Source organism: Rhopilema esculentum, chromosome 7 (assembly GCF_057945365.1).
Source record: "Rhopilema esculentum isolate cy_ngs chromosome 7, ASM5794536v1, whole genome shotgun sequence".
NCBI lineage: Eukaryota > Metazoa > Cnidaria > Scyphozoa > Rhizostomeae > Rhizostomatidae > Rhopilema > Rhopilema esculentum.
Window position 1 is genome coordinate 3,462,577 of NC_142821.1, and position 4,924 is coordinate 3,467,500.

Consider the following 4,924-nt stretch of genomic DNA (forward strand, 5'->3'; position numbering starts at 1 on the left):
TTAAGATAAGCTATTCTCTGACAAAACTTTTTTGTTGTTTATGACAATAGAATAATTTAATTGAAACCGAGCGTACGGTGTAAAATGCAATCATTATTACTATTCTTATCGTTATAATAAAGATAGTAGTAGTTAGACCTTTTCTTCACATCAAAACGAGGCTTGCTAGCTGTAAACGAGTCAAATCAAACAGTTGCAGGATGGGGGATAAAAGTTTCGTAACTTCAAGATGTGTTACTTTATGAAAGTTTCATAACAGTCATTACGGGAAGACAGTATGAAACGAAATATGGCATTAAGATTGACAAAACAAACGCTAACAGGCCTGAACTTCGGGTTTAAAAAATCAGCAAGAAAAGGTTTGCTTAGAAGAGAGCCAGACATTTTCTGGCAATGCTTGTTGCAACAACACAGCAAAGGTCTCTCTTCCAGGTTTGTGCCGTTGTCTGGTGTTGTCGATGCTACTGAAGAGGACCTATGCAATCTTGAAAATTTCGTCTCTAATGCAAAAAGACTTTTTGTCTTGACTGGAGCTGGTGTCTCGACTGAATCGGGAATTCGAGATTACCGTTCCGAAGGAATCGGCTTGTATGAAATCAGTAATCACCGACCAATTCTTCATGACGATTTTTTAAAGAAACCAGGCAGGAGACACCGTTACTGGGCTAGAAACTTTGCCGGCTGGCCTGTATTCTCGAGCAAAATCCCAAATAAAAATCATATTTGCTTGGCAGAGATGGAAGAAAGAGAAAAAATACACTGGCTAGTAACGCAAAATGTCGACGGTTTGCACACAAAGGCTGGAAGCAAAAGAGTCACCGAGCTGCATGGAACATCTTCACTGTAAGATGCAAGAAAATCATTTCCTGATTCAGAAATTTATAATTTTTTAATTCTTTTGTTCAAAATTTTTACTGCTTGGTTTTGTTTGGCCCCTAGCGCCAGGGTGAAGTTTTTTATGTGCCAAAAATATTTTGTTGTTATCTTGAGCCAAGTGCATGTTCAGCTAAAAGTATTAAGTTAACTATAGGTTCATAGACCTATTACTGCAAAAATAAAAAATGATGCTATTCTGACTTACTTTTTTCCTGTACCTGCAAAATTTCAGTTCTGTGCTAATTTTTTGACATGTTGATGAACTGCACAAGAGATATTCTTAAGAAAAGCCAGATTCTCCCTGGTAGTCTAGTTTCCTGCTCTGGCAGAACTGACTTTGCTGTGCTTTGCAAAGTATTTACCACGTATGCTGGAATAGAAAACTGAACACTTAAGATATATAATCTGTAGCGTTTGCCGCATTAGCATTTGCAGAATTAGCATTTGCAGCAGCATTAGCATTTGAAGATATGTAGTCTCTACCAAAGTTTTAAAAAGGCATCTCCAGGTCTTGAACTGGAAAATCCTTTCAAAAGGCATATTTAAACCAAAGTCTCATCTTTCAAATTGATAATGAACTTAAATACAAGCCTCATAAAATTTAGAAATCTAAAATAAAACAGTCTTCACATTCAGGATACAACACAGGTACATGCCCAATTTTCACAGGATATTCATGTCTGTGAATAGAAAATGGAAGCCTAAATTAGTTTCAATGGAGGAAAAAAACTTCCAAACTCGTGATTTATTAATTTTTATTTTACATTTTAAAACTTTATATAATTGTCTCTAGGATTGAATATATATACTTTTCAGGGTTCATTGTTTGAGCTGCAAAAGAGAAATTTCACGGCATGAACTGCAAGAGAAACTCTACAAATTAAATGCAGGCTGGGAAGGAGTTAGGCATGGACAGGATGCTCCAGATGGTGACATTGTTGTGGATGACAACCTTATTGGGTCATTCAAAATGCTCAACTGTGAAGTATGCAATGGAATTCTAAAACCAAAAATTGTATTTTTTGGAGACAATGTGCCACCTGAAGTGAAAAATTTTGTTAATAAAAAACTTGATGAATCTGATGCATTACTAATAATTGGGTCATCTACAGAGACATACTCTAGTTACAGGCTGGCACTGGCAGCTAAGCAAAAAGAAATGCCAATTGCTATTTTGAATATTGGAAAAACTAGAAGTGACCATTTAGCAGATTTAAAAATTTCAGCCATATCTGGTGAAGTGCTCCCTTTATTGAATTATAACTAATTTAGACACATGATAATGTAATTAAGAAATGTTTGAGTAAAATAATGTTTCAAAACATGAAACAGCCTATTTAATCTTTTTACTTGCCCTATTTAATCTGCTTACTACTTACCACTTAGTTCAGTATTTCCTAGCTGCTCTCTTACGAGACTAGTAGTTTTTGACAATGTTAATTGTTTATTTTGTCTCAAATGTTATGGCTAATTATTCAATAATACAAAGCACTTTCCTTTCAATTGGTTTTTGAACAACTCAAAGATAATATGCAAAGAGTGCTTTATTTACCAATGAAATTTAAATCATTTTTACTTTCCAGAGTTAATATGTAAAATGACAGAAGCTTGAAATAATTCATTTGTCATCATTTATGTATCCTCTCTAGGCTATGTTTATAAATGAAGTGTATTTTAGATTTTGTAATTAGGTTTTAAAATTTAAGTTTTTCTTGTAAAAAGAAAAGAAACACCTAAGACAGGGGTGGGCTGGGCAACCTACCCCAGCAAGCCATATTCTGCCTGATGAGAGAATATTTGTAGCCTACAAGATGATCAAATCAAATCATGATTTTTCATCATCTATTGTGATGAATTCAGACAGGACAGCAGAATCTTTGGAGGATAGGGCAAAGGTTACAAATGCAGCAGGGACAACTTTTTTAAGGTGCACTGCATATTAGCATCATCGTCATCATCATCATCATCATCATCGTCATCATTAGTGCACAGGAATACTGTTAGTTTTCAGTGACTTCCTCCACAAGTATCTGTCCATTGGATCAATGCGTATCACACTAGCAGTAGATCACAAAATTTTAGAAAACAGTAGGGACCCCATCTGTCATGATTTTGTTATGTCTAAGTTGCTAGTTCCCCAGGCCCATATTAGATAAACTAGTTTTTACATATATTAAAGTGGATGGCCTAAGCTAAAACGGTGATGCTAGATGCTACTTTGTTATTTCCTTCCTATGATAATTTCTTCAAACCCTGAATTCCACCTTTTAATTTTGGTTGTCTTTTCAGTTTTCAAATTGCACAATACAATTGTAATAGCCTTGTCTTTGTAAATCCAAGCTAGCCAGTACCAAACTACATATGTAATAGAGTGGTTTGTAACTGCAGTGTAATTAAATTGAAATAAAAAATGTATTATTATCATTATTATCAGAGTATCATATTCGTTTTTCTTGAAACCTTAGGCTCACTCTCAAAAAAGGTTGCCCACCCTTGTCCTAAGAAAAAGGCTCAAGGGGAATATTGCACTGGTGGCTAAAACACTTCTGAGGAAACCACAGTTTAAAACAAACTGGTTTCAGATCACAAAATCAGCCAATAAAGAATCAGCAGTGTGGCAATATCAACTCCATATCTTAGGCAATTCTCAGTATCAACGGATGAATCTAACACAAACTATCTGCTGGGTTTTAGATAATTTATTGATGATTAAGAAACAAAATTAAAATGCACATCACAGTGCATTTTCAAAAAATCAAACTTGAACCAATTTTAATAATAAATTCCAAAACAGAAATTAGGACTTTGTGATCTAATCTACTCCAGAAGGACAGGTTCACAATTTTAGAAGCAATAAAAAGACATACATCAACTGTTCACAACAAAAGCCTTACAAATGCAAGTTGGTCAATTTAAAACTAAACTACTAACAGTTATAATAAAAACATGAATTTTACAAGTCTTCAACAAGTTTGTCACATTTCTCAATGAAAACTCTTGGATGCTTTGCACACTGTTTCAATAGCTGGAGTGACACAATAGTCAGCTCAGTGCAACCCAAGACATTAACTTGAGTCAAATTGTCTCGGCAGATTGAAGACTCATTGGTTAATGCATCAATGCCAGCATCTGTAAGTTTTGTACAGTAGCTTAAGTCAAGCTTTTCAAGGGATGGCAAGAATCGTGAAACACTCTTCAAGCTCTCATCCGTAATGTCACAGCATGATAATTTAAGTTCCTTTAAGCTACTTAGATGACCTTTGTTATTTTTAGACACAACAGCATCCCTGGCTGGTGATAGCAGTTCTCTTATTAAATGGTCTTTTACACCCTCACAATATGATATGTCTAGAGCTTCAAGAAGTGGGCATGTGCCTGACACCATTGCAGAAATGGCTGCACTGCTGTTACCTTCAAGGCTTAGGGTCTGGAGTCTTGGTAAACGAGATAATAACCACTTCATTTGACTAAAGGTAATACTGCAGTGTGCCAAGTTAAGACTAAGTGGTTGTCTCCGTACTATACCACACAGTGCAAGAGAATCAAGTTTTCTACTAGAATAGGTAATGTGGTTCCAGAACTTGCCATCTAGTCCCCATCTGTTCCAGTTGCGACAGACACGCATACAAATAGAAATGTCTGACTGTGATAAGAAGCCAAAAATTTTAAGCCATAAGCTTCTTGAAAGAGGATGAAGTTGGCCATCTTGTAACAGCAATTCTTCTGCTGGAGGGCTCAAAGGCCTTGGTCTGACAACAAAGTGTGGGTTGATGGGGTTGATAAGTACATGTACGGGCTTCACTTTTGGTTTCATGATCTTTTTCGGCTGCTGAATGGTGCTATCATCCTCTTCCATTACTTGAATGCTTTCTTGGTCACTTTCTGACTCATTTTCGCTATCACTCTCTACAGAAGTCTGAATTGAAGCAAAAAAGTTTATTTTTCGTTGAGCCAAGCAATCATTTTTGCACAGGTAAAAAGAAAATCTCTCTTTCAGCTAAGTTCGGGTCACTAATATCTGCGAAAGGAAGAAATTTTAAAAACATAA

The 4,924-nt window shown here is 35.7% G+C and overlaps 2 protein-coding genes across 3 annotated transcripts in view; one reads left to right on the forward strand and one right to left on the reverse strand.

Moving 5' to 3' along the window:
- The first annotated feature begins 137 nt into the window (after positions 1-137).
- On the forward strand, positions 138-3,314 carry LOC135683644 (NAD-dependent protein lipoamidase sirtuin-4, mitochondrial). The gene is made up of 2 exons (XM_065198957.2): positions 138-843; positions 1,693-3,314. Exons 1-2 carry the CDS (start codon positions 278-280, stop codon positions 2,141-2,143), a joined length of 1,017 nt encoding a protein of 338 aa, XP_065055029.2. The 5' UTR covers positions 138-277; the 3' UTR covers positions 2,144-3,314.
- A 420-nt stretch (positions 3,315-3,734) lies between these two features.
- LOC135683642 (lysine-specific demethylase 2A) overlaps positions 3,735-4,924 on the reverse strand; it is a 40,048-nt gene continuing 38,858 nt past the window's right edge. The window contains exon 17 of one of the 2 annotated variants that reach the window (XM_065198954.2): positions 3,735-4,792. In XM_065198954.2, the coding sequence (XP_065055026.2) occupies positions 3,830-4,792 (963 nt within the window). In that variant the 3' untranslated portion in view covers positions 3,735-3,829. Of the gene's footprint in view, positions 4,895-4,924 lie in introns of both variants that reach the window. The other variant, XM_089109199.1, reaches the window with a different exon arrangement.